At 47.4% G+C, this 26,217-nt stretch overlaps 1 protein-coding gene across 2 annotated transcripts in view; it reads left to right on the forward strand.

Annotated features, from left to right (window-relative positions):
• LOC144762300 (exportin-5-like) overlaps nucleotides 1-26,217 on the forward strand; it is a 2,334,361-nt gene that overhangs the window by 573,981 nt on the left and 1,734,163 nt on the right. For both annotated transcript variants that reach the window (XM_078647447.1, XM_078647448.1), the window contains exon 10: nucleotides 7,467-7,538. In XM_078647447.1, the coding sequence (XP_078503573.1) occupies nucleotides 7,467-7,538 (72 nt within the window). The remainder of the gene's footprint in view (nucleotides 1-7,466; nucleotides 7,539-26,217) is intronic.

Below are 26,217 nucleotides of genomic sequence, written 5' to 3' on the forward strand. Positions count from 1 at the left end.
CATGCCATCTCCACCAACTTCACAGCCATCTGACTCACCACAAGAGGACATAGGTGGATTTCATAATCTCATTCAAAGAGCCGCGAGCAGGTTCAAGCTCCAAGTAACAGTGGAACAATCTGATTTTTTCCTACATGATTTCAAGGAGGAGACTAGAAAGATTTCCAGAACAATTCCTATAATAGATTACATATAGAAAGAAGGCATCAAAATAATGAAAAATCCTGCCTCCGTGCCCGCCGTACTACCACGGATTGATAAGAAATATTGCGCTCCATTCGACAGCCCATCCTGCCTTGTGGGTCACCCGAGGCCAGACTCGGTCATTTTACAGGCCGCACAGCAAAGGTCGAAGAACCCAGCCACGCCCATCACTACTCCACCGTATAAGGGAAACGTCGCCTTGACCTTATCGGTAAAAAGTTCTCGACCATGGTTGCCGCCTCTATCAGGGCAGCAAATTCGTTGGCGATCATAGGGCGCTATGATCGCCAAATGTGGTCGGATATGGCTACTTTCATTGACTTGATCCCAGAGGACAAATTGATGGAAGCTCGAAAGATCTTGATGGAAGGAGAACGCGCAGCTTCAGAGACTTTCGACTGCGCCCTGGATATCGTTAACATGAATTTCACGCAATTGGTTGGGGCTGCAGTCCTCAGACGCCAGGGTTGGCTGAAAGATACCACCTTCAGGCCAGAGGTTCAGTTAAAAATTTTGGACATGGCCTATGACGGCGAGTCTCTATTTGGGAAACATATTGACGAGGCCCTCCAGGCAATCAAAACGGACACTGATACCGCAAGGTCGTTAGGTTCCCTGCAGTACAAACGAGGTTCTTTCAGAGGTGTTAGAGGACGTGGCTACTCCTCTAGAGGAAGTTACCATCAGCAGGGCAGACAATATCAGCCCCACTACCGACAGGATTATCATTCTTCTTACCGACAATCAAATACGGCTGGTTTCTCTCGCCAAGGAGGCGCAGACGCTCCATCAATCAGGGGCGAGATACTCACAAAAACAAGTGAGTTCAGCCGGGTGCCAACCACACGTCCTTCCCTCCCTGTGGGCGTGAAAATATCACTTTTCCATCAACAGTGGCAAAGAATTACCTCCGATCAGTGGGTGTTAGACCTAGTACAGCATGGACACACCCTAGAGTTTGTCACCAAGCCTCCAACTGTTCCGCCCAAGGGACCCCCTACCCCTCATCTTCACTTATTGTTAAAAGAGGTTTATGTCATGCTCCTCAAGAACGCCATAGAAAAGGTCCCGGTTCAACAGAGAGGGACAAGTTTCTATTCCCGTTTTTTAACCTTATAAAGAAGAAATCGGGGGAATGGCGACCAATTCTAGACCTGCGCAGCCTCAACAAGTTACTCAAGAAGCAGGGTTTTCGCATGGTCACCCTTTCAGAGATTCTAAACTGTCTGAACAAGGGAGATTTTTTGGCTTCCTTAGACATGGAGGATGCATGCTTCCACATCCCCATTCATCCCAAGTATCGAAAGTATCTCCGATTCACTGTGGCTGGCGCCCACTATCAATTCAAAGTACTACAGTTCGGCCTCAAATCGGCACCGAGGATATTCACAAAGTGCCTGGCCCTGGTAGCAGCAACGTTGCGCTCTTGGGGAATCCAGGTGTTCCCGTACTTGGACGATTGGCTAATCAAAGGTCCTTCAATAAACAGCGTTCAGGATGCCATGACAAACTGTCGTGCTCTCTTTGCATCTATGGGTTTAACTGGGAACAGAAGCAAATCCCAACTACTTCCAAGACAGGTCTTGCCTTTCTTAGGAGCACGTCTGGACACAATACAATGCAAGGCATTCTTGTCTCAAGAGAGAACTCCGTTTGCAGAAATTAGCAATCCAAGTGTCAAAAAGAAGGTCACTTTCTGTTTGCCTGTTCGTTTCACTCCTGGGAATGTGTTCCTCAGCCATAAATCTCATCCCATTGGCATACCTCAAAATGCGACCTCTGCAAGAAGAACTAAATCTTCAATGGAAACAGGCGACAGGTTCCTTCGAAGACGTTATCAAAGTCACTCCGCGCATGGTCAGTGCTCTTCAATGATGGTCGCAGTTACGCATTCTGAGGCAAGGGCTCACCTTCATACAGACGCCTCCAGACTTCATACTGACAACCGATGCGTCCATGGAGGGATGGGAAGGTCATCTCCAAGATTTACAAGTCCAAGGCAAATGGACTCAAGAACACAGACAGCGTCACATCAACAGTCTGGAATTGAGGGCCATCTTCCTATCCTTGAAAGCATTCCTCCCCAGAATCACAGGATCTTCGGGTTGGTCGGAACCAACAATACCACCAGCATGAACAAACAGGGAGGAACAAGATCAATGACGCTGTCGCAGGAAGCTCAAGAGTTATGGGACTGGATTACACTTCACAACATAACTCTCAGGGCAGAGCATGTCAAAGGCCTCCACAATACTCTAGCGGACAAACTCAGCAGATCCCTGTCAGACTGCCACTAGTGGGAGTTGGACCAAGCCCAATTACACAGTGTTCCAGACTTGGGGCAAGCCAATGTTGGACTTGTTTGCAACACAGCAGAACAAAAAATTCCGGTTTTACACCAGCAGATATCCTCAACCGTGATCAAGGGGGAATGCTGTGTCCATGCGATGATCAGGGATTTATGCTTACGCTTTTCCTCCGATCCCGTTGATACCAAGGGTGTTGCGCAAGATGACGTTGGAGAGTTGCCTAATTGCTCCCAGATGGCCACGCCAGTACTGGTTTCAGGAACTCATGCTGTTATCCCAGGATCGTCCACTTCGTCTTCTTCCGTCTCCAATACTACTGTCACGGAACGAGGGACAGATTCTACACCCAGATCCTCCATCTCTAAAATTGCACGCATGGCTCCTGACTACTTAGAGTTGCGCCACTTTCAGATTTTGCAGGATTGCCGGGACATCTTAAAGAAGTCGCGAGCTCAGAGCACATTGAAGACTTACAGTCTTAAATGGAAAAGGTTTTGCTCTTGGTGTGTCTCCAATAGTTTACACCCGATTGATGCTCCCGCAGAAGAAGTTCTTCCTTATCTGATACATTTAGCTCGCTCTGGCCTTTCTCTTTGATCAATAAAGGTGCATCTAGCGGCTCTATCCAGATTCAGGAATGTTACTAACATTCCTTAACTATGTTCTTCATCTTTAAGTAAACAATTCATGAGAGGACTTTTCCGAGCTTATCCTCCGGTTAGACCTCCCCCACCGGAATGCAAACTCAATACGGTTCTTTTACAGCTGATAAAGCATCCATTCGAACCTATTCACAAAGCCGACATCAAGTATCTCGCATGTAAAGTTGCCCTACTTCTAGCTTTGACATCTGCCAGAAGAGTAAGTGAGATACAAGCGTTCACTATTAAAGAACCCTTCCTGCATTTCTCACAGGATTGCGTCACTCTTCGAACGAATCCAACATTTATACCCAAGGTTCCATCACAATTTCATTTAATGAGCCAATTAAATTGAAAGGTCAAAGGGATTTGGAGCACCCTGCTGACACGTCACAGCTGAATTACCTCATGCATCATGGTCGATGTGGTTCAATGTTGCTCGCTTTTGGACACAGTTCTCACAGTTTGTTGGCCAGTGCCAGTACCAGTATTCTTTTCAAGTGTATCCCCAGACACGTGTTTCTAGATTCCTCTTTCATCAGTGGGGAAAAATGTTCATAGGTCGCTGGACGTGCTGCCGCAGTTTCCTCAAGGTTAGTGCCACTCTCAGCGCGCAGGTGCTCACAGCTAGTCAGCCCACGGCCCACGGGAGCCATCTTAAACAGTCAAAGGGATTTGGAGCACTCTGCTGACACGTCACAGCTGAATTACCTCATGCATCATAGTCAATGTGGTTCAATGTTGCTCGCTTCACACACAGTTCTCACAGTTTGTTGGCCAGTGCCAGTACCAGTATTCTTTTCAAGTGTATCCCCAGACACGTGTTTCTAGATTCCTCTTTCATCAGTGGAGAAAAATGTTCATAGGTCGCTGGACGTGCTGCCGCAGTTTCCTCAGGGTTAGTGCCACTCTCAGCGCGCAGGTGCTCACAGAGCTCGTCAGAAACACGTGAGCACCTGTGCGCTGAGAGTGGCACTAACCCTGAGGAAACTGCGGCAGCACGTCCAGCGACCTATGAACATTTTTCCCCAGCAGGGTGCTCCAAATCACGTTGACCAATTAAATTGAAAGTTTTCTATCCAAACCCTGCTACACCAGCAGAAAGAACACTGCTTTCCTTGGACATCAAACAATGTCTGAAGTTCTACTTACAGAGAACAAAGACCTTCAGAAAGTCTGATCAATTATTCGTGGCTTACGGCCCAACTACGCTGGGGGAAGCTGTCACAAAAGCCACAATTTCTAGATGGATAGCCTCCGCAATCCAATTCTGCCATATCAAGTCACACAGACCATTGTCAAGAAACGTCAAGGCTCATTCCACAAGAGCTGTAGCCGCGTCTACAGCGTTATTTGCAGGAGTGACTCTAGAGAATGTCTGCCGTGCTGCGACATGGAAGAATGTCCACACGTTTACAAGACATTACTGCCTGCAATCGACAAGCCAACAAGGTGCTGCAGTTAGTCAAGCCGTCTTACGGCATCTGTTTGTTTGAAGAAATCTTCAGGTAACCTGTGTTTTCTATTTATATGCATATTCATGTATAGATAAACTTATTTCAAGTTGGCTGCTAATACGTTTAATGTTACACATCCATTCTGATGTTTTCTAACGGATATATAAGGTTTATAGCCATCTTTGCCTATTAAAATGAGATTGTTTCGCACTTGTTAGTTGTTAACAATGGTATTACTGGGAGTGTATCAGTATAAGTCTCTCACCATTCGCAACCAACTCTTACCTGGCTTACTGCTTGCTACTCTGATTCAGGCATGTGAATCTATGAAAGATACTCCAATACTGGATAAGAAAACGAGTTACTTACCTGTAACTTCAGTTATCCAGTATTGGTATCTTTCATAGATTCACATGCACCCACCCTCCTCCCCGGAGAGTCAGTTCTTTAGTTTGGGATACTTATTCCCCACTTGTGCTAATGAAAATCTGAGGAGAACTGGCTCTGCAGAGAGGGTTCTAGAGGGTGCTGTGAGCTGATTGGTTGGAACAAAGTCTTTGGTCTTTTTAGCATAATGAGGTAGATAGTCTACTACTATCTAGGCCTCAGGCCTTTCTCTAGGGCCTACTACTGTAATTTACTTGGCACTGCTTTTTATGTACCGTGGGACTCCCGCCTCTGCGACGGGGAATGATTCAGGCAGGTGAATCTATGAAAGATACCAGTTGTGTCAAAGATGTTTTGAAGGTAGATTTTGGGCGGAGATTCATGTCTCCCCTGCCCATCCCTCATTCTCCAACCATTTTCCCCCAAAAAGCCCGTCAAGCGTATCTTCCTGAAAAATTCATGCAATTCACATCTTAACTTAAAACATCCAGTTGATTACTTTGGACACATCCCAATCTTTTTTATCCAGGGTACTCTCTTGTGCGTTGGTCAATTGTATGTCTGTTAGGTTCATGATCAAAGTCCCTCTTTGCTCCTTCCTGCGAGGAACTCCCGGTCATACTCCGGGTGATCCGCTGGTTCAGTTCTTCTTCCCATTGTACCTGTTTTCCTCTTTGTTTCTGCTTGCCCCTTCCTCTTCCTCGACCTCTCCCTAAAAAAGGAATCTGATTAGGGGGATATTGAAAGTGTTACGTTTGGGGATACATTGGTGGCCAACCATAACCTAGTCCTTGGGGAGTGTTATGGGAACATCTGTGACTGAAAGAACCCTGTCCGCCTGCCTCGAACCCTGAGCCTAGTTTCGTACTCACTGCTGTCACTACGGTGCTGGAATTGTCTGTCTCTCTGCTCCGTCTTTGATTACATGTGTTTTGTGAAATTTTCTATTTGTCATACTGGTCATTTACATAGGGATATACCTTCTCCTGTGAGAATGTTTTCAAATCTTACTGTAGTTTGTTAATCTTTGATTGGGCCAAGTAATCCTTGTATTCTCCAATCTCTCTATTTGCATCTTCCAGTTTTTTTCTTAAAAACTTTTACCTAAACTTGTGTTCTGTGGGTATTCTCTGAGGTCTGAATTTGAATAAGAAGTGTACCTAAGATTCTTTTGGCCGTATTGATGAATAAAAAAAGCCAATCTCTTGGTCACTTCCGGTCCCTCCTGAATGAGGCGTCTTTCAGGAAAATGGAGGGTTCATTCCTAACCAAGAGGCCCCTTGGTGCTGTATTTCTTCTCATATATTCCATTAGGTTTACTCCATGTTAAATGGTCTTAATCTGATGTTTCTTCCTTTCCATAAAGGTGTTCCCACCCTTCCACATGGGTCAGTGTTTGTGAGAGTGCTGCTTTTCCCACCAGAGAAGGTCCAGTTAAAATTGATGCTTCTACTTCGTCGCTATATGAAAGGCATGGTTCGTCAATCATTATAGTTAGTGGAATGATCGCCCACTCCATTATTTACTGTAGTATGCTTTCCTCCCTGTACTTCTAGCATCTACCCCAGCGGCCGCACAAATCTACTGCCCGCATCCCAAGAACTTCTGAAAGAGGTTGAGACTCATCCTTTTATGAGTTAAATACCTCGTCCTTCTTTCCGAAAGTGAACACATATCTTAATCTATTTCCTTCTAAATATAGTGTCAAACTTGGTTCCATTTTAAGTTTTTTCAATTCAGATTAGTTCTTTTCCTGCAGAAGTTCAAGATCCTAACTTTATCTTGCCAGCTATTAGTTTGATTCATGAACCACTAATATTATCAAACAGTAAATTGCATCTTGCTTACTGATAATTATTATTGTTTTAATAACTAATGTTCACGATTATTATTTTCGATTTATTTTAGCAGCTTTTGAAAGCAATATTTTCTGTTGAGCTAATAATTGCAATTATCACCTCTCAAGCACAGGAAAATAAGCAAAATCTAAGCATCGGTGTGGACAGCTCCTACATCACTTCTTATGATGGTGACTGTTGAGCTGCTGTGGTCAGTTGTGGAGCCCATTTGATCATTTCCAGATCAGTTAGGTGTATGTATATAGATTTTTGTAAGCTGGGAACTTTCCATAAGATCAGAATTTCGATTGTTCATTGAGGAAGAATAGTATTTTGAAAGTTAGTTTTCTGAAACAGTTTCTCCACAGACAAATAGCCTGCCTTATATTTTGTAATTTTCATGCACTTTTAAACACTATCTTGTTTGAGATAAATGTTGCTAGCAATGTTCTTACAAATGGAAATCCATATTTGTTAATGCTGAGCAACTGCTGTTGCATGCTAAAAATGTTCAAGTCTGAAACTAAATATGTCACTGTTGCTTTCTGTTTATTAAAAAAGTAGGCTATTAAAACTTTTAAGTTGCATAAAATGTCTGCCTTTTGTAAGTGTGTGAATCTTTCTTTCCAGGGCACAGACACACCTGCCACATTTGGAAGATACCTAGCTACCCTACTTGCATTCACAGAGCGCTCCACTCAGGTAAGGAGTTGCAGCACTTTCATAAATTAGCAGATTACAGAACTTCTTCTTGAAACTAAATAATATAGATACTTTGAGAAATAAAGAACAATACCTTAAATATGGTAGAAGCATATGCTTTACAGCTAAGGGACATGATTAGAACGGAGTGTAAAATGCTTACTCATTGCAGACTGTGTGGTCATTCAGCCATGACTGGCCCCTTTCCTGTCAGAATTGAGGCAATTCCTCTAAATGCCATGCACTCCCATTTTTTCACATCACCACAGCAGCCCCTCCTTAGTTTTCAATAACTCATTTGACTATATTATAACAATCCATCCAACTTGATACTTAACCTGGGTGCCTGCTGTTAATGTATGGTATAATTGAATCTATATGGCGTATAACACAACAATAAAAGCAATTTCCACTGTGTCTCTTTATGACGTTGTGAGAAAGTGCAATCTTTCTTGCATTGGTATGCCCCCACTTTTTTTCTGAACTGCTGATGTGCTTTGTCTGAGTGTACCCTGGGCTCCTGCCAACCAGGTACCCAGGGCCTGTATTCCTTCCCTAAAACTGTGTTGAAACTAAAACCCAATTGGCATCTCTGGCCACCTGTCAGCCCCTAGTAAATGGTACCCAGGGCATGGTGACCAGAGAAGACCCCTAAGGGCTGCAGCACTTATTGTGCCACCCTTAGGGGCCCTGTACCCTGGCACCCACACACTGCCTTTGCAGGCTGAGTGTCTAGGTACAGAACTAAACCAAGAGTCGACATGGCACACATCGCTGTGCCATGCCCACAAACCCACTGCCCTGGCATACATCAGTCACCCCTCTAACTGGGTGCCCTATGCCAGTGGTGTGAGCACAGGTGCATGAGCCCTGTGCCCCTACAGTACCAAGGTCCATTCCTGGGCACTGTAAGTGCAATGATGCCATTAAGACTATAGGGTGCTGGGAGATCGTCATTACGAACTCCACAGCACCATAATGGCTGCACTGAAGACTGACAAGTTTGGTATCAAACTTCTCAGCACATTAAACCCACACTGATGCCAGTGTGGGATTTAATGTAAAATGCACCACAGAGGGCATTTTAGAGATGCCCCCTGAAACCTAACTACAATCCACATCTGGACTGAGTGGCTGCCCAGGCTGCCACACAGCAGACAAGTTGCTGGACCCCTGGATGGAGAGCCCCCCGCTCTCCTGGGTCTGCAACAAAGCACATCCTGAGCGAGGTGCTAGGTCTCCTCCCCCAGGATGGACAGAGGGAAGCTTCAAAGGCATGCCACCGGAGTGGCGAACGGTTAAGGAGGAAGGGTTTGGGAGGCTGCTTGGAGGTGGACTGCTGCTTGTTGTTATTGCCTCTACCTCTACCAGGGCGTCTCTGCTAGAACTGCGATCTTTGCTGACTCTGGCCGGACCACTGAGGGGTTTGAACCCTCTGTTGGTACGAACATTTGTCGCCCTGACGGAAACGCTTCTTAAACTCCTTGCATTTCTCGAGACCCACAGCCTTGACAGTGTCCATCTCAGCCTTCATCTTGGACATCTCGTCATCAGCGTGAGCCCTAAACCGAGATGAACCGTTGAAAGGAAGATTCAGCATTTTCTTCTGAGCATCAGGCTTGAGGCCTGTGAGGCGCAGCCAAGCCGAGCGTCGTGAGCAGACTCCATGTGAATATCCATGAGTGGCGAGATCGGAAGCATCCGCTGCAGCACTTTTTACTTGACTGCCACAAGCTCTCCTTCCTGTAGGATTTCGGTGAAATCCTGCCGGTCTTCCTTGGAATCCTGCCGGTCTTCCTTGGGAAGCTTCTCAGTGAAACGAGTGAGAGAGTCCCAAAGAGATCTCGACGTCGAGATGGTGTTTCCGAAGAGTGTCTGGGCCTCTTCGACGTCGACTTCGACATAGACGGTGAATCTCTTCTCCCCTTTCTCTTCCTGGGATCAGGACCTTGCTGACTGGAAGACGATGTCCTGGGGCCTCCATGGCATCATGGGAGCAGGGAATCCCCTGCAGGGCCTTAAAGGCACGGTACCCCTACTCTAATGCCTTAAAGACAAGGTGTCCGTTTTCTTTGTTTTCTTTATACTCTACTGCAGCCTCCTGGCAAATGCCTGCAATTACAGGTTTCTCTGTCAATAAAGCATTGTTGTAGTACAAATGTTTACTGCTCTCTTTCTTCCTTAGGGGTTGGGAGAGTATAGGTGCTACTATACAAACCTATGTAATTTCAGCATTTTGGCCATTGTGAAAAATATCTTAGGCTGCATGGATATGTTTTCACATATGCATATATAGGCATATATATGTATTTTCAATATGCTACGGGATCCCGCATATGGGTGGGGATTATTCATAGATTATGACTTTGATGAGTATACCCCTGGATGAGTACTAGGATTACAGGTAAGTAACTAATCCATACTGCCTACTCACACATGCTCCCTCTCCATACCTCCTCACGCTGTGTGCTTAGCCACCTCTCGCCTCCCCCCCCAGTGCCCCTTCCACTTGTCCCTCTATCTCTTGTACTCTTTCTCACACAACCCTCTCGCTCTCTCACACACTACTTCTCTCAAGTGGTTGACTCCGATTTTCAAGCAAAGTTTCTATACCATATCTTTTCAAACTTTCTGTCACTCCAACCCACGCTTTCCTCCTTCCTAGGGTGTCTTCTGCATACACAAAACTTCCCCCTGTATACGTCAATGGCCTGCTCTCACCTTCTTTCTATCTTTCTCATACATATTTCTGCTCCTCTGTCTCAAGTTCAATAACTGCTCCCTACACAAACTACCTATTCCTCTCATTCTTCCTTTCTATCTATTCTCTGCGACTCTCACCACTATCTATTCACCATGACATAGAATTCCACTATACAAATACACTAGACAACACACAAATATACAACTAACAATTCGAATATAACCTGCATAATTCCGCTCTAGTTCACATTACATACATCCACTAAACTCCAAAACAAAACACACAGGTAAAAAACATAATTTAGAACGCCAATAGCCCAAACTCTCACATATGCGAGACTCATTGCATTGCAAATGCTTGTTTTTCTAAACATCGCTCCTCACCACCTGGTGTAGGAAGCTGGCTCTGTATATATTACACCAAAGTGAGGTATAGTGTGCACAGAGTCCAGTGGATCCCGAAAGGTAGGCAGAGGTAAAGTTAGATGGCACCTCACTCTCTATTTGTGGGAGTGTGGTCGAGCAGTAAGATAGTATCAGAGGACAGTGTTAAGCATTTGTTGTACACACTCAGTCAGCCAATGAATTCACACATTGTAGGATAGTGGGTTTCTGTTGCAGTACCCCCCTGCTATTTGTCAGACTAGTGATGCACTTGTTCTTGGTGTGCCCAAGGTCCCTGCCAATCAGGTTCCCAGGGCATGTGTTGTTTCCCCAAAACTAACCCAATTGGCATCGCTGGCCACAGGTCAGCCCCTGATAAATGGTACCACAGGTACCCAGGGCACTGTGACCAGGGAAGACCTCTAAGGGCTTCAGCATTTATTGTGCTACCCTTAGAGGCCCTGTACCTTTACACACACACACACACTGCCTTTTCAGGCTGCGTGTTTTGGTGCAGAACAAAGTAAAGAGTCGACATTCCACACATCCCTGTGTGCCATGCCTGCAACCCACTGCCCTGAAATAGATCAGTCACCCCTCTAACTGGGTGCCCTATGCCAGTTGTGAGGGTACAGGTGCATGAGCCCTTTACCCCTAACATGTCTACGTTCATTCTTAAATATTGTAAGTGCAGTGTGCCATTAAGAGTATATGGTGCTGGGAGCTTGTCATTACGAACTCCACAGCATCATAATGGCTACACTGAAAACTCAGAAGTTTGGTCACAAACTTCTCAGCACATTAAACCCACACTGATGCCAGTGTGGGATTTAATGAAAAATGCACACAGAGGGCATTTCAGAGATGCTCCCTGAAAACGAACCCACCACTAGTGTCCAGGCTGAGTAGCTGCTTTCAGCTGCCACCACCAGCCACCACCAGACATGTGTCTGGACCCCTGGGTCGAGAGTCTGCTGCTCTCTGGGACCTAAAACAATACACATCCTGGTACAAGCTTCCCCAGACCATTTGCTCCTTTCAGCAACTGGTCCCCACTGGTTCTACCCCCCCCACTTTAAGCAGGAGAACCTGCGGGAAAAACAAGTGAAGGAGAGAGGTGTGCCCACCTCGGCCAACTCCACCCCCCAGGTGGGGAAGGCAAGGTGAAGCACAAGTCTGAGTCCCGGCCTTCTTGAGGACGGGGGGACCCAACCAACCAGGGACAGGCTCCTGCCCCCCTCCCACTGGAGGGTGGCACAATAAGGGGTGTACCCACCCCAGGGAAGGGACCCATTGGTCCCTGCCCTTTATCTACCTGTAACGCCCCTAAATCTAGTATTTAGGGGGCACCCTGAACCTTGCTTACTCAGATCCAGAAACGACAAGAAAGATGAGATAGACTGAAGAGCCGTGCAGATCTAACAAGAGGACGATGCCCACTGACTTGGCCCCAGCCCTACAGGCCTGTCTCCCCTCGAACCTTGCCCTGTGAACTCCTTGTATGTCCTGCAACCAGAAACCTCAAAAACCCTGGATGACTGCCTGCCTTCAACTACAAAGTCTTCTCCCATGAATACCGGATTTGTTCATCTGAAACCACTGGCTCCGGCTAGACACCGCACATCCACCCCACTCTGCACCCGCCGTCCACAGCCCGAGCTCGAGTGGGCAAACACCAAGAGGAGGTCACCCCAGCAATCCTCATCCGGAATTCGGCGACCGCTGACTTGCCTCAAGCCTCCAGCAAATGCCTGCAGCCTAAATCCAGAAGTTCCCCCGTGTCAGACCAAAAACAAAGCAACTTTCTTTTTGAAATGATTACACAATGGGGAACAGGAGCAAAAGTTTTGACTAAGTTCAGAAAGAGACCACCTCTATTGTGCATATGTACTTTAAACGATCAACATTAATAAACGTAGTCAAAACTTTTGCTCCTGTTCCCCATTGTGTAATCATTTCAAAAACAAAGTTGCTTTGTTTTTGGTCTGGTTCAGAAAGAGACCACCTCGATCGTGCATATGTGCTTTAAAACGATAAACATTAATGTTTTAAAGCACATATGCACGATAGAGGTGGTCTCTTTCTGAACTTAGTCAAAACTTTTGCTCCTGTTACCCATTGTATAATCATTTTAAAAAGAAAGTTGCTTTGTTTTTGGTCTGACTCACGATATTCCAATTTTGTGTGTCACAGGGATATACACTAGTGGCAGTGATGCTGTGGATGTAGTACCTACTGTAACACCAATGTGGGTATTTGATGTCACATATTGTAACTTAGCTACTTTGCTTCTGTTCTAGCCCTGATGAAGTCTATGGCTTACAGCCTTATAGATGAAACATGTGTTGCCATGGGTTGTGGCTTGCACTACAAGTGTCAAGAAGATTATATTATGGATGTATGAGAACCTTGGAATAAAGCAAGAAGACCTGATTGAGGACTGAGACTTGGACTGTATTTGCTCTTTTTACGTTTGTGTTTTTTTGCTCAGGTTGTCAACTGCTAACATTTATACTACATGTGGACCTAGATCTACATATTTACAGCGTAAGGTGGTCGCTGTATGATAACCTTTGAGCACTTGTACACATTGTGATATTTGAACTTCAGAAACTTGTGCACTACTCTGCGCGGACTTCCCCTACTGCCTTTCCTGGTTAAGATGCCTAGTCCCGGATTGCCTGGATCTTGGGTTGTAAGGATTGTGCCTGGCCCCCACCAACAAGGTGGCCCAAGTATACTACAGTTCCCTGCCCTATCTTGCATTTGGATGCCTTGATAGTTAGGCCTGCAGCTTTCAGGGCATTTAAATCCCTCCCAAGGTGGATCAGGTGATCCTGCCAGGTGGAGCTAAAGACTGCAATATCATCTAGATAAGCTGCACTCCAAGGACTCCAATCCAGCAAGGACTTGGTTCACCAACCTCTGGAAGGTGGCAGAGACATTCATGAAACTAAAGGATATAACAGTAAACTGATAATGCCCATCAGGTGTGGAGAATGCTATCTTTTCTATTGCTCCTGAGGCCATGTCAATTTGCCAGTACCCTGCAGTTTAATCAAAGGTAATTAGAAATTTGACTACACCCAATTTGTCTATCAACTCATCTGCTCTTGAAATAGGGTGAGCATCTGTCTTGGTGACATAGTTAAACCCTCTATAGTCCACACAGAATCTCATTTCTCTTTCCATCCTTTGGATGAGTCTTGGGGGCTAGAACCACTGGGCTGGCCCAAGGGCTCTCAGAGGGTTCAATAACCCTTAACACCAGCATCTTGCAGACTTAAGCTCTGATGCTTTCCTTGACTTGTTCAGACTGTCGATAGATTTTATTTTTGACAGGTGAACTGTCATCAGTGTCCACATCATGGGTACACCAGTTTGGCTGACCCAGGGGTCAAAGAAAAGAGCTTATCATACTGCTGCAAGACTTGCTTGCAATCAGTCTGCTGTGGGGCAGAGAGAGTGTCTGAAAATACAACTCCATCCACTGACCCATCTTTTGGGCTGTATAAGAGGTGGTCTGGGAGAGGTACACTCTCTGTCTCCTGATCCTCATCAGTCACCATCAGCATGATCGTTGGCTCGACTGGTTCAGGCTGTGGACAGAGATCGTACTCCATCGAGAGGCAGAGATCGCAGTTGCTTTCCTGCACACTCTTCCAGAAGGAGGTCCAGATCCAGAAGCAGGAGGAGAAGACACAGATCTCCAACGCCTTCCTCCTCTTCCACACACACGTCACATAGAGACTACTCACCGACTCTTACTGACAGTCCACTGTCGAGAGTCTCTACGGTGGATGGCGTGGGCACTTTCCAGGATGTGCTTTCCAGAGGGACAACTAAACTGAACATCCCTATGCTGACTCTGCAGAGCTCCTCTTCAGTTATCTTTGAAACTTTACACCAGAGGGCTGCTTCTAGACCGCTGCTGCCATTAGTGCTGGGGCTACTCCAACCTGTCACAGACATTTTCCTTACGCCGGCGACCCTCAAGCCAGCGCCGGCTAGGATTCCGAAGAAATATCGTCCACCGGAGGAGGACCCGTTATTTTTTAGATCTGACCCTACCGGATTCTGTTATAATCGCTGCGGCAAAAAAGACTCACTCAGTTGCCTCCTCCTCTACTGTTCCATCAATCTGATAGAGACTACTAGTTGCAGATTCTTTCACGTAGAATTATCCCCAGGCGTGAGACTGGATCAGGAAACTTTTTGCCACAGCATCCCTGCGCGCCGGGGGCTGGGCGACATCACGCAACTCCATCCAGGTGTCGTCCATGCACTTGACGTCGCCGAGGTCACATAAGCCCCACCCCGGCGCGCCTACGTCAGTTTTTTTCCTTTTCCGCGTGCAACGCGGATCCGGTCTTGCTGCGGGCCTGTTTGGGGCCCCCTTTTTTCCTTCACCAATTGTCTTCTGTCTGGTGGAACAGTGTGCGAATGCCTTCGGGCTTCAAAACTTGCACGTCGTGTGGGCGTTTTATGCCGGCGACGGACCCTCATCTCGTTTGTATGTGGTGTTTGGGGGAGGATCACGGCACCAGTGATTGTGAGGCATGTCAACAGTTTAAGCCGAAGTCGCGGCGGGAGCGCCGCATGAAACTTCTGTCGGTGCGTCTCCCCAGGTCGACCTCCTCCCCTTGGTCAGCTTCGGCAGACGTCTTCAGATACGGCCGTGGTCCTCGTCCCCACCATTCTCCGATGTCACGAGAGCATCGCTCCCCGGTGGGTAAGTGTCACAGTTTGTCCCCGGGGGTTGGTGTTCGGCCTTCCGGGGGTGTGAACTCTCCGCGGGTGATGCGGCCCACGTGTCATCTTCCTATCCACTGTTTCCTGGTGAGGGGGCGTTGAGAGTCCAGATGGCCACATACGCGGCGGCTTTTCAGGCCTCTCTGGTGTCTCCTCCTTCCCTTCCTGGGGCGTCGGCGGATCCCTTGCCTCGCATGGGGCCCTCCGCGGCACCGCCGACAGCTACGGCCCCGGCGCCGACTAGTTCGGATCCAGGCTTAGAGGATGTGGTGCTGTTGAGGTGCAGCCCCTCTGGGTTAACTCCTTCGCGGCACCTCTGCCTTGCCGCAAACTCGCGCGGGAGTCCCTGTGGTGTCGCGGGAGGTCGCTGGGACTCGGGTCGCATCCCCAAGCCCCGCTCGGCACTCTGGGCAGTCAAAGGCCTCGTCCAAGGCTGAGTTGATGCCGTCCAGGCGCCGGTGTCTGCTCCGGGCAGCGCCACAAGGGTCGGTGACCTCTTCTCGTCCCGTTCTGGGCCGAGGTGGGGTGGGGACTCCTCGTCTCCCTCCGGGCCTTTCTCGTTCCTGCCCGCAGGCGGCTGCCTTGTCGGAGGGCGAGTGGGAGGTTGAGTCGTCCCTGGCGCCACTACATGGGTCGCCGGACCTCCTCTGCAACATTCTGGGCCGAGGCTGGCGAAGAACCTCGGGTCACTCCCCCGGTCCCTCTCGTCCCTCCACGCAGGCGGCTGCCTGGGCGGAGGTCGAGTCGGCGCCGCCCTTTGGCCACTTCGTATCCGGCCCCACTCCGGTCCCTAGTACGGTGTGACTTGGGGGAGTACTCTCCGGTCTCTCCTTTGGCGCCGGATGGTGCTGGCGCCCTACCTCAGATGCTGACTCCACGGCTCCACACAGAGGTCGTGCAGCGGATTCGTCTTCGGATGCTCCCTCTTCTCCGGAGGCTGGCTGAATTTTGGTGTACTCTTCCCTGGAGACCGGCCGCCGCGTGGTGTCTTTTTCACCGGCGTCTAAGGGTGGATCCCTGCCCTTTCTGAGGCCGAGGTGCTCGTAGAAGGAGCAGCAGCTACCCCATTCTTATGTGCCTTCTAGCTTTCAGGTCTGGCTCTTGCCTGTCCCGCTTGGCTTCTGGAACGGCCGTCTTAGTCTACAGCCATCACCCATGGAGGAGTTGATTTCTTCTCCGCAGGGCCCTACGGAGGCAGGTGCGGCCTTCGCGCAAGCGGTGTCCACAGCTGTGGGCATTCTGCGCATGGGGTACCCGATTGCTAATTTCCCGGCGGACCATCTCTTGGAGGTTCTCAACCAGGGCTCTGGTGGGAGGGAGATCATGCTCCTCTTTGAGGGTTCGCTCCTTTCTTCCCTGGAGGGAGCTTGGAGGCGTCCAGCCCCGGGACATTCGGTGCCTCAACACCTTCTGCACCGTCACCTTCCGGCGCCACATGACCCGGCGTGCCTCTCCCTTCACCCCTCTGCTGCCAGTCCACTTTTGAGGACCGCTTTTTCCTCCCTGCTGCCACTGTTGACTCTGCCGTCCCGGGAGGCCCGGTAGCTGGACTCTTGGGGGCGCATCATGTTCGCCTCAACCAGTGCTGCCCTGCGGGCCCTTAAAACCTTGTGTGTATTGGCAAGGGCCTCCTCTTGTTTGTGGGTCTCAGCTGAGTCTCTGGGAACCGCGGCTTCCCAGGAGAATGTTCAGGTGGACTTACGGCATCATGCGTTGGATTGCCGGGAGCTGGCGGCGTTTATTCTCCACTCTGCTCTGGAAATCTCAGAGGTGTTGGGCAGGGCCATGGCTTCCTCAGTCACCCTCCGTCGCCATGCTTGGCTTCGGGACGGCGTGTTCCCTGAGAATATGCAGGAGCGGCTCATTGATCTTCTGTTTGATGGCAGCTTGTTGTTACATGCCCTGCCTAACTCTGCCATCCAGAGGTTCCTGGCGGGGCTCCGTCCTCCTCCACCTACTACTCCTCCGCCTTATTCTCCTCCTCCTCCTTTTCCTCCTCAGTGACTGCTGGGTTTGGGTTTTTGGATGCCCTGGTTGTAGATCGTGTTTGCCATTGAGTTCTCCTTGCTGGGACTTTTGCATTGTTGGCTGCTGGATGGCCCTTGTTGCCTGTGTGTGTGTATTTTGCTGGAATAGTCCTCCGATTCGGCCCTGAGATAAGGCCTTCTGTTTTTCTTTGGGCTGATGTCAAGCCTTCCGCAGGGCTGTTTTTTCCTGTGACGCTTTGCTTTCTCCTCTGCTGCGGATGTTCTTCCAAAGAGGGTTTCCCTGTTTTGGGACTTACCGTACCCTATGTGGGGTAGTAGTAGCTGTTACATAGCAAAGCTCTGCTGGGGAGTGCTGGTTGCCTTCGGTGCCTGTTCTCCTTGGCATTTCTGTATGTTGCTATTGCTTCTTGAGGTTGTGTGCGCGGCCCTTGTTGTAGTGGGTCCGGCCATTTCCTCTCCTTCCCTCTCTTGTGCTGAGAGCTGGGAAGCTTCAGTGTCTTTCATGCTTCTGGCGGCTTATGGTTATAGCTGCCATTCTGGCTGGCCTGTTGCCTTCCCTCTGAGTGGGCTCGCCTCTTTCCTGGGTTTCCTTGGACCCTCTGGGCTGCTTCTTCTTGTTCCTCTGCCTGTCCTGGTGTTGAGTGGAAACTCTGTTGCCCTGGGGGTGGAGTGGGTTGCTTCGGCCTCTCCGGCCTTGCCCTAGGTTCCTCTGTTGTGAGTGTGTGGGCCTCCACTCTTCCTTCTTCCTCCTATATCCCTTCTGGGCTGCTGGCGTTTGACTTGTGGGGGTCCTCTTGCCTGGTAGGGACGAGATTACCTCCCTGGTCCACAGGTCTGGTACTCTGTGGGCCTTCTGTTCTGTTCAGTCTGGTAGAGTCCTTTTGCAGACCCTTCTTCCCTGTGGGTATTGCTAGGGTATCTATTCTACGTTAAGGAATCTGCGGCTGGTAGTCTATCAGATGTAGGAGTTACTCAACTTCGGGAACAATTAATCTGGTAGAGACAATTATAACCGTAGATTCCTTCATGGCCTGCCTTTCCTCACCGTTCTGCGAGGACCCCTGGGCTGGTCCTTGGTGCTTGCCTCCCAGTGAGGGGCCATATCTTCTGTGAGTACCTTCTTTTCCTCTTGACGGTGGCTCCTTCTGGTTGTTGTTCTTTCCTCCACTTGGTTCTGGGAAGGTAGGGTTCTTGTGTTCCTATGCCCCTCTGTTCTGGCTGCCCCAGATCGGGGAGGTTTGCCTCCAATATCTCCCTTCCCTCCCTTCCTCTTGCGGCTAGGGTCCTGGCCCATCTACCACCTCTTGAGTTGTGGCCCTCTGGTCGTGCCTTACCCTTGTTTCTTGGGGGGTGGATGCCCTCTAGGCGGGGGTGGCTGGAGGTTGGTTGTACCTGCCTGTTGAGACTGTCTCCCCTTACTTGTTTCGGGGTGTGATTGTAGGCCTGCAACATATGTCATGCCTTTACGCAGGCTCCCTGTCTCCGGGGGTGAGGTGGGGGGCTGCTATCTAAGTATTGGCAGGGTGGCTGCTCGGGGCTCAGCTCTGTTCTTTCTCTGCCCTTGGACACTGCGGTGTTGCACTGTTATTATGGGGTTCCTTTTTGAATACTCTTCGCCCACTGTTCCCATGCTCCCACCGTTTTTTATTTTGGTGGTTCCACGTTGTGGTGCAGAAAAGTTCTCCGAAGAAAACTGATGTAGGCGGGCCGGGGTGGGGCTGATGCGACCACGCTGACGTTGCGTGCGCAGACTACTTCTGGGCGGAGTCGCGTGATGTTGCCCCGCCCCCGGCGCGCATGGATCCTGTGGTAAAAAATGTTCAAGGCATATGAGCTGCATATCTCACACTGAGCATTAGATCGCCACCTGGTGTTGGGCTTGAATGCTTGCGCCTTGTTGTTGTCTTGGAAGAAGTCTTTGTAGTCACGAGATAGGTGACTCCTCCCTTGGATGATAGTACGCATGGGCATTTACTCCATCCTTAGATTGTTTTTTTCTGCCATCGGGTTCGGATGTAACTTTTCCGCTCCAGTTCGAACTGCTAGTTCGATGCGAAAAAACGTACTAAAACTTTCAAATTTATTTCGAAAACTACAAAGCCTTATACTCCACTTCCGATTCCATTCCGGTCGTCAGCGTCGGCCGTTGGGGCCTATCCACGCCGTGAGGCATACAGCCCATGTAAAGGACGCCTTTCAAAAAATGCCCCTGAGGACAACAATGGTTTTGGACATTTAATTAATAGGGCTGCCATCTATCATGGTGTTACAATGCACTCAGATGAAGCAGAAGAGGACTTTTTTATTAGTCACTTTTGAACACTCCCAAAAGTCGGTACAAATATTACCTATGATCAAAGGAGTCATTAAGCATGCCCCTGAAGTATTTAAAGATCCTGTACGAGCTAGGATCCTAAACCCTAGAATAGAGAAAAAGAATAGGCCTGCACCTTCAGACCCTGCCAATATAAAGGGTCAAATGCTCCTAGATTCTTTGGTCGTTCCCAATGCTAGGAAGCGGGCTAACTCCCAAACATCAGGAGAAGCTCCACCTCCTGATAAAGAATCCAAAATGATAGATGCTTCAGGCAAAAGAATAGCTGTCCAAGCATCCAACACATGGTGCATAGCTAACACACAAGCACTGCTTGCAAGATATGACAGGGCACATTACGACCAGTTAGAAACCCTTCTTCAGCATTTGCCTGATCAATACAAAACACAAGCAAATGACCTAATCCAAGAGGGTAAACTAATTACAAATGCATCAATAAAATCTGCACTTGATGTAGCAGATACAGCTTCTAGAGCTATAAATACTAGTGTGCTCCTTAGTCGTCATGCCTGGCTCCGCATCTCAGGTTTCAAGCAGGAAGTCCAAACTATTATACTTATTCAGCCGTTTAACCAACAACAACTTTTTGGCCCGGCTGTGGACACTGCATTAGAAAAAATGAAAAAGGACACTGAAACTGCCAAATCAATGTGAGCTTTACAGTCCCCACAAGCACGTGGCTCCTTTCGTCGCTCCTTTTACAGAGGAGCCTCCAAACAAACTGGAGCAGACAGTTCCTCTTCCTTCAAATCCCACACACAAACATCCCCCAGTAGAGGATATGTCAGAGGAGGATATAGAGGAAACCGCAATAAGGGAAGAGGTCGAGGTAATAACACCAACCATACCTCTCCCAACACTAAACAGTGACTTCCTTCCGCTCCCCCCACAACATCCTACTCTAGTCAGGGGAAGATTAACACAGTTCCTACCTGTCTGGAATTCCATCACAACAGACAGGTGGGTGAGACAAAATATCCAACATGGTTACTGCCTAGAGCGAACAGCAACCCCCTCCCAAGCAGCGTCCTATGTCCTCAGAACATCTCACGCTACTAGAACAATAAGTTCTCTCATTGCTTCAAAAGAATGCAATAGAGATTTTTTCCTTGCAGCATCAAGGAACAGGGGTTTACTCGCTGTACTTCCTAATACCCAAAAAGGACGGGGACACTAAGACCAATTCTCGATCTCACGCCCCTCAACCTATATATACAGTCAGATCATTTTCACATGATCACTCTGCAACAAGTGCTACCACTGTTACAACAAGGCTACTTCCTTGCCACACTAGATCTCAACGACACCTACTTCCACATTCCCATACATCCTTCTCACAGGAAGTATCTAAGATTGGTACTAAACTAGCAACACTACCAGTTCAAAGTCCTTCCATTCGGAGTGACAACTGCACCAAGAGTGTTTACAAAGTGCCTTGTCGTAGGAGCAAAGAACAAAAAAAGGGTTCAGGCTCCAATCAGTAAGGCTGAGCCTAATGTAATCAAACCACAAAAAAATGCCAATACTGATACTCAACTAGAGATTTAAGTCATTAGTGCCTAGAACAAATCTATAGCACCATTAGGCCACATTTTGCATAATTTAAATTTATTCAAATAATAACACTAGCTACGTAGCTCCAAATCAGAAGAGTTAGAGATTGGCCGCCTGGACGCGAGGAGAGTGCACGGATTAAGAAACCATGCACTGGGACAAGCACGCTCCGGCTCCAGATTGAATCGGGTAGAGGAAAATTACATTCCGGCCCTCGTATCCTGTTAAACAATTGATGCGCCAAAAGGTGTTTGCCGAGAACAGCAAAAAGCTCCTTGGTTGTTTTTCGGCTTAATGGGAACTATTTAAAGAAAATGGAACATTGACAACACTCTCCTTCACATCTGTGCTTTCAAAACTTTTTGTAGCAATAGTGGTTCAATGTTTTACTTTAGAGTTATTTCGGTCCTGAAGAGAGCCCCACAAGAAGTGGGCTCGAAACACATCAACCTTGCGCATTGTTTACCAAGCAATCTTAGGGCAATAGCCGTTGGCTGTCTTTGTGCATTATGATTTATATTGATTAATTTAAAAAGGTGTCATTGATTTGCTGTGCACAAAAAGGATTATCAGTTGTAAATAGGTGATGTATGGTGGTTAGTCCTGGTATTAGATTTAGATATAAATTGGATTTGTAGCCAGGGTGTGAATGGGTTATAAGTGCGTGATGATTGTGATATGTGAGCAGAAAGTGAGGGTGAATGATGTTATTTTGGATTCAATAGTAATATAGCTAGATATAATTTTTAATGTATATTGTTGTCTTGTTTGATAGTTTTTTGGTACATTCAAAAAAGTTATAATTTTGAACCCCAAAGTTATATTTATTTGAATAAATTTAAATTAAGCAAAATGTGGCCTAATGGTGCCATGGATTTGTTCTACAGCAAAACACACAATATGATGGACGCATTGTGTGCTCTCCGCGCCACTGGAGTCAAGCTATCCTGGCTGAAGACGGCTGATAGACAGAAACCGGTCCAGGAAAGACATGGCTTGGCAGTTCGGGCTGGACTGTTGCCATGAGGCACAGGGTCAAGGCTGATTTGCATATGGCCATGTCTGAACTGGGGTGGTGTGGTGAGCAAACAAAAAAACTATGGATTTAGGCCCATATCTCTGTACTGGGGTGAATGTATGACATTGTTCTGCATTCTGTCCATCAACTGTTGTTTTTGCATAGATTTGTCTAGGCACTAATGAAGTAAATCTCTAGTTGAGTATCAGTATTGGCATTTTTTGTGGTTTGATTGCAGTAGTAGCAGCACATCTCAGAAGACAACAGATTCATGTCTTCCCATATTTCGACGTGTGGAAGAGGTGTGGTGCCGCGGCCAGGGCGACTGACTCGGGGATCACGGTTCAATCCCCGGCACTGGTGGCAGATTGCCCAGCACCATGTGACTCTGGGCAATAGCTTGCTTAATCTTCCCGACGGCCTCCAGCGCCTAGAGACCCTTACGGGTGATTGTGCACTTTACAAATGTGGATTATATTATTATATTATTATTATTATACTGGCTAATAAAAGCCAAGTCACTCAGTGTGTTCATCACACTCATCAAACCATTCAAACGTTAAACAACTTAGTATTCACAATCAACTACACCAAGTCGCATCTCCAGCCCTCCCATATACACCAGTATCTGGGAGCCACAATATACACCTCCACAGCTCTAGCATATCCCAGTCCAGCCAGGATAGCAAGCATTCAAGCCTTAGTTGCAAAATTTCAAAACAACCACTTTCTCCCAGCCAAAGTTTTCATGCAACTCATTGACATGATGGCATCTTGCATCTTTATTGTACCATATGCAAGACTTCAAATGCGCCCATTACAAGAATGTCTAGCACTACAGTGGAATCAGGCTCAAGGACATCTTACAGATCTGGTGTTGGTGGACAGCCGCACACATCGCTCTCTGCAGTGGTGGAACACCAAAAACCTGTCCAAGGGTTGCCGTTTCTAGAACCTGTTCCACAGATAGTACTCACAACAGATGCATCACTCACAGGTTGGGGAGCTCATCTCCTCCAACATACAACTTAAGGGAAATGGACCACTCAACAGAAAGTGCTCCACATAAATCATCTAGAGCTACTAGCAATATTCCTAACTCTAAAATCATTTCAAGTACATGTAAAGAACAAAGCTGTCTTAATCCGGACTGACAATATGACAGCTATGTACTATATACACTCTCTGCAACGGTCCCAGCTTGCACAGAATATTTGGAGATGGGCCATATTTACTAGCCGAACTCCTTCCAGGCGTTCACAATCAGATTGCAGATCTGTTAAGTCGACAGACTCAACAAATTCACAAAAGGGAACTACAGCCACAAGTTCTTCTACCATTCTTTCTCAAGTGGGGTCAACCAGACATAGATCTGTTCGCCACACACGACAACTCAAAATGCCCAACCTTCGCCGCCAGGTTTCCACACCCGTTGTCCAAGGGCAATGCGTTATGGATAAACTGGTCCGGCAGATTTGCATACGCTTTTCCGCCACTTCCACTAATTCCACTAGTGGTACGCAAGCTCCAACAACAGTCTCTCAAACTAATTCTAGTAGCTCTCCCATGGGCTCGCCAGCCATGGTTCACAACTCTACTAGAACTCTCACTAGTTCCACATCAAAGACTGTGCCTGTCCCCATCCCTGCTAACGCAGAACCATGGAGAGATCAGGCACCCAGATCCAAATCAGATGAATCTGGCGATCTGGCTCCTGAAGTCTTAGCATTTGGTTACCTTAACTTACCACCAGACCGTATGAACATTATTAAAGAAGCCAGACGACCTACTACTTGAGCTTGCTATGCTGCAAAATAGAAAAAAATTGCCATTTACTGCAACAACCACCAAATTGATCCGCTGGATGCCTCCAGCCAAAATATCATTAGCTACCTACTGCATTTGCAAAGATGTAATCTAGCATATTCATCTATACGTTTACATCTAGCAGCACTCGCTGCTTACAAAACAGACAACACCTGTCATTATTTAGAATACCTGCAATAAAATCCTTTATGGAAGGCTTAAAAAGGATAATTCCTCCTATGTTACCACCCTCTCCAGTATGGAACCTAAATATTGTTCTTACCAGTCTCATGGTTCCCCATTTGAGCCTTTACACAAATGTGAACTACAATTCCTCACATGGAAAACAGCTTTTCTAATTGCCATTACCTCTCTTAGAAAAGTAAGTGAAATTCAAGCGTTCATTATACAAGAACCATTCTTACAGTTACATCGTAACAAAGTGGTCCTTAGAACAAATCCAAAATTCCTTCCTAAAGTCATCACCCCATTTCATCTTAATCAATCAGTAGTGTTACCAGTGTTTTTTCAAAAACCCAGACTCTGTAGCAGAGAGAGCTCTACACACTCTAGATGTTAAAAGAGCACTTCTTTATTACAGGACAAAATCCTTTCGTAAAACAAAACAATTGTTTGTAGCTTTAGCCACAATATAAAGGAAATCCCATCTCTAAAGCTGGGATTGCAAGGTGGATTGTTAAATGCATCCAGATATGCTATCAAAAAGCAAAGTGTACATTAACAAGACCTCCTAGAGCTCATTCAACACGCAAACTAGGAGTCTCTATGGTTTTCTTAGGGAACATTCCCTTAGAAGACATCTGTAAAGCAGCAACATGGTCTATAACGCACACATTTACTAAACACTATTGTGTTGATGTACAAGCCAAGCAGCAAGCTGCTGTAGGCCAAGCTGTTCTTAAAACTCTCAAACTACTGCAACTGATACGGGTGACCACTGCTAGGGGAGATACTGCTGTACAGTCAATGGTCAGTGTGAGATCTGCAGCTCATATGCCTTGAACAGAAAATGCTACTTACCAGTATGCATCTGTTCTTGACATGTAGAGCTGCAGATTCTTACACGCCCACCCACCTCCCCATGACCTGTATCTGTCAGTTTTATCTTATTTATATATACACACATGGACATCTTTTCTATTTCTACTAACTCCATCATTTCCCATCATGGTGAAAAACAATCTAAGGATGGAGTCGATGCCCATGCGCACTATCGTCCAAGGGAATAGTCACTTATCTCGTGACTACAAAGACTTCTTCCAAGTCATCCACAAGGTGCAAGCATCCGAGCCCAACACCAGGTGGCGATCTAATGCTCAGTGTGAGAATCTGCAGCTCTACATGCCAAGAACAGATGCATACTGGTAAGTAGCATTTTCTTTCCGGATCCAGTCTCACGTCTGGGGATAATTCTACGTGAAGGAATCTGCGGCTATAATCGTCTCTACCAGATACATCGTTACCAAAGGTAATAACGCGTACGACAAGGAGAGTAAAGCACAGGATTCGTGGGGGAGGAAGGTCTGTGGCACATCAACCTCTATGCTTAAGGTTTCAAGTGCGTCTGCTCTTTTGGGTTGCTACGACAGGTCCTTGTGGGACTCCCTTCAGGGATTTACGGATAAGGTACCCAGGGAAGATTGCAAAGATTTTGAAGAAATCTTGCAAGAAGGCAGCTTGGTGGTGAACCAAGTGATCAGCGCCTCAGTCGATGAAGCTACTCTTTCAACTCACGCCTATGCCCATGGGATATGCGCTAGGAGAGCTTCCTGGCTTCGTCTCACAGCGCTTAAGCCATAAGCGCAGTTTTGGATCCTCAATCTCCGGCTCATCTTTATTCGGTGCTCATAAAGATGAGGAAATGTCCAGGATGAAGACCAAGCTAGACACACACTAAAGGTCGTGGGTCTAGTAAAGAAGAAAGAGTTCCGAAGACGTATCAGGCCTGACAATTGGCAATCCTCCCAACAGAGGGTTCAAATCCCTCATTGCACGGCAGAAACGTCGGAGTCGGCAAAGGTCGCAGTACCAAGGTGGGGGGGGGGGGGGGGGGGGATTGCAAATTATCTTGAAGAGTGGCGAACTATTACAAACGGCCAGTTGGTGTTAACTACGCTG

This window comes from Lissotriton helveticus, chromosome 6 (assembly GCF_964261635.1).
Source record: "Lissotriton helveticus chromosome 6, aLisHel1.1, whole genome shotgun sequence".
NCBI lineage: Eukaryota > Metazoa > Chordata > Amphibia > Caudata > Salamandridae > Lissotriton > Lissotriton helveticus.